This window comes from Triticum dicoccoides, chromosome 2A (genome assembly GCF_002162155.2).
Source record: "Triticum dicoccoides isolate Atlit2015 ecotype Zavitan chromosome 2A, WEW_v2.0, whole genome shotgun sequence".
Classification (NCBI taxonomy): Eukaryota; Viridiplantae; Streptophyta; class Magnoliopsida; order Poales; family Poaceae; genus Triticum; species Triticum dicoccoides.
Window position 1 is genome coordinate 741,871,615 of NC_041382.1, and position 3,743 is coordinate 741,875,357.

At 50.5% G+C, this 3,743-nt stretch overlaps 1 protein-coding gene across 1 annotated transcript; it reads left to right on the plus strand.

Moving 5' to 3' along the window:
• Window positions 1-465: 465 nt before the first annotated feature.
• Window positions 466-1,386, plus strand: LOC119352192. The gene has a single exon (XM_037618903.1). It carries the CDS (start codon window positions 895-897, stop codon window positions 1,210-1,212), a length of 318 nt encoding a protein of 105 aa, XP_037474800.1. The 5' UTR covers window positions 466-894; the 3' UTR covers window positions 1,213-1,386.
• Window positions 1,387-3,743: the final 2,357 nt, after the last annotated feature.

A 3,743-nucleotide genomic window follows, 5' to 3' on the forward strand; every position in this document is an offset into this window, starting at 1 on the left:
ATGACAATTGCTTTCTAGAGGAGACATTTTTCTTTTTAGAAAAGTGTCATCGATTGATGTCGACCAAACGTCTCGAGGGTGTTCGCTGGGAGTTCCTTCCCGGCGAACGTTCGCCAGGAATGTTTAGATCTCGAGAGAAACTGGATGAGTATAATTGTGCATTCTTACCCCTGATTCCCAATGTGTACCTATAGGAGTTCACTAGTCTTTCTGTTTAGACAAAACAAATTCAGGGACAGTCTCAACTTGCACTCCTCTTCGATCCCACTGTATGCCGACATTCTCAACTCAATCATTCTGCGTATACACGCCAACAGAAACATTCTGCTTTTAGCCTTTTATCATCCATACAGATACACTCCAACTCCAGATTCTTATGACCGCAACAAGGACGTGCGTGAAAGAAACTTCGTCGCTCCTTTACCCTGGACAAGTGCCAGCGACGGCCGGTGTCACACGCCCACAGAGGAGGAAAATGTAGATCGATCGAGATCGAACGGGCGCTGGTCCATGGCTAGAATCTCGTGACGCGCAAGCTCGATAATTCAGTTCGCGGCAAGCATACACAAGGGCACAAGGCGTGCGGTAAGCAACAACGATCTCCTCAGCGACTTGCGTAGCACTACGCGTCCACGATCGAGAGCGTCCATATAATTGAGTCGATTCCTTCCCATTATGAAACCTTCCGTCGATCGCCATCGCCGGCCATTATTAATCCGCCCACGCGACAGGCCCCTACATAGTTAATGGCCGGCCAGTCAGCCCCGTGGTGACCACCCAGCAGCCGCGGCGCCACCTCAAGAGTCAAGAGCGTTGCCATGGCAGAGGCGGAGGGGTCGGCCATGTAGGGTAGCGGCACCGGCGGTGGCGGAAGAGTCGTTCGGGGATACATCGATGGTGGTGCACGTGGTGCTGCTCGCCGCGCCGGCCGTCGGCGGGTTCCTCCTGCACGCGTTCAAGTTCTCCATCCTGCTCTGGCCGTTCAACCTCACGCTGCCGCTGCTGCGCGACCTGCCGCGCTTCTGCGCCACGCTCCGGGGCGCCGCGTCGCTCTACGCCGCCGAGCTGCGGGCGTCCCTCGGCGGCCGCCGGCGGAGGGCGCCGGTGCCGCAGCTCGACCGCCAGTACTTCTCCCTCCGCGGCGTGCGGAGACGGCCGGCGGAACGGCTCGTCGACCACGCCATGCTTGCCCTCGTCGACGTCTCCTACTGATGCCGCTGCGTTGCCAAGGTGGTTGCACGCTGGGGCTGTTCGATTCCGGCGGTGCTCGGCTTGGATGGAAACGTTGGTTCAGAATTTTCTTTGGATCCATGTACATAGGCGTTCCATTTTTCTTTTTTCTTTTTTCTGCATTTGTCGGCTGCAGTGATAAATTTGTTGTAACTAGTCCAATGTCCCGCGTAATTACACCTGATCTTTTTTGCTATCTTCAGTATTATATATTACTCCCTCCGTCACATAACGTAAGACGTTTTTGACACTACACTAGAGTCAAAAAACGTCTTATATTATTAGGCGGGGAAGTAGATTATCATAAGTGAGTAAGACAATGCTATTTGCATACCATATACTGATATACTGATATACTGATGTGGTGATGATTGCCATATTGAATTAGTATGGAAGCTCTTTCTCTTGAAAGAGAGATCATTTACATAAAGTATATTCTCAATTGTTAGAATGACCTTATTAAAAACACACCGTCTATTTAGAAGTGAGATGGTGCCGAAATGGCGAGCAACCTAAAAACTATTAAACCTTGGTACTTCGATGATCCTTAAGGACTTGTTCGGTTAATCCCCATCACAAGGAAATTGGAGAGGATTTGAAGGATCGAGGTGGAATTTGACTTGTTGCGGATTTAATCCCTTCCAGTCCCCTTCAACACCCTTGAAATCTCATGGAACCGAACAAGACCTAATGGAGGATTGGGGCAGTTGTTGATATATATTCACTCCGTCCAACAATGTAAGACGTTTCTGCAAGCTGTTTTAGGTTGCAAAAACATATATTGTGGGACTAAGGGAGTATATTTTTGGCAAATAAGACGAATCCGTTTAAGAAATAAGGAGATCAAATTTAGGTTGCAATATTTTTTTTCTCCAATACCAAGTTGTGACATTTTGGCATTCGAACTTACTTCATGTCATGCACATGGTACCTGGTCCATCTACTTCGAGAGCAACAGATGAGTTATCATGAAAATAAATAAGCATGGATCACGACCTTTGTACACATAGATAACATGGATACTTGAAGATTGTTTTTAAGGGTATGGATACATGGAGATGGCTAGTACATGATGGATAGCTGTTGTTTGACACACACGTGCATGCACACGCACACACCCGCATGCACACACGCACCCAGCACACGCGCGAGCGAGAGAAAGAGAGTTCGGTCATCTTTCCCTCCCCTTCTCCCTTATGAGGGTAATTTTGACGTGGATCATCAAATTGTCCTCAAATGTTACATAAGGACGGTATATGAAAACTTTGGACCAGTTATAGAAGTTGTTTGGACCGGTCTTGATGTCTGATATCCCCCGAAGCAAAATCAAAGACTTCCATCACGTTGGACTCCGATGCCCTGGGTCACCAAAAGAAAACCTAGCTCTCTCTGTGTCATCTTGAGAACCCTTCACGAGCAGACATGACCGGTAGCTTCCCGCATGAACCACGAGCAACCATACGTCTGTGTGTGCTTGTATTCAACGGACGACATTCAACTGCATATTCGACTTGCCGACGACACGTGTATGTAATGTAAGAGCATCTACACGCATGGTCATCAAATCCAGCACCACAAACGTCCGCGGACACTCCCAGATATGTCCCCAGGCACTGACCGAGCACTTCTTATATCCCATCGTTCATGTCCGTGTATCTCATATCTGGTATCCTATATCTATACAAAGTATGTAACGTGAATAAAACTACGTAGATCGTTAAACAAACATAGAATTGGACATAGAAGTACACATTCCAATCACCAAAACATCATCAATGGATCTCTAAAAGATCGGCAAAGTTCACATAATCCACATAAGCGACAAACAATTTTAAACTATATTACTAACAACACAAAATTAAAGACGGAGACGATGGAGCCTCACCACTTCCCCGCCGGCCCTTTGCTTTTCCGGTCGCTGGCGCTGCTGTAAGCGTCCGGGCAGGTGTCCGCGGCAGGAGGCGGGTCGTCGGTCAGAGTCGTCATCGTCAGAAGAAGAGGAGATGAAGACACAACCCTTCAAATGCCGGACAATCCGGTCCTGCTTGCGCATGACCTTGGCCACCCCTACCGCCTCCGCGGCTACCTCTTCCGGCTCATGCTCGGCATGCTCAATGGCTAGCCAGAGCTCCTTGGCGTTCTTCCTCCGAAGCTGGCGAGCGTACGTCTCCGCGGTTGTAAGTGACCGGCGGTAGGAGTTGTTCCCCCTCGTCGGGCACCGCAGGCAACCGACGGTGGCAGCGAACGGATTGATCGACCGCCTCCCTTTCCCTTGCCCGCTAGCTCTTGCAGCGGGTGACGCGTGCCTCGGATTCCAACGTGCACGTCCGCGACGCCGGCGGACCAGGCACTGGAACCTACTGCTACCCTTGCAGAGCAATGACGGCGGGGGAGGTGGACGACGAAGGGGCGGGGCGGATTGAGTAGCCCACGTGGAGCTGAACACGGGCCGGAAAGGCCCAACTCCAGCGTCGGCGCAACACCGACGGGCGAGCGGCGACGAACCAGACCCG

What these genes read in the sequence shown, in the direction of transcription:
- LOC119352192 (XM_037618903.1), top strand. Translation starts at nt 895, where the DNA reads ATGGTGGTGCACGTGGTGCTGCTCGCCGCGCCGGCCGTCGGCGGGTTC.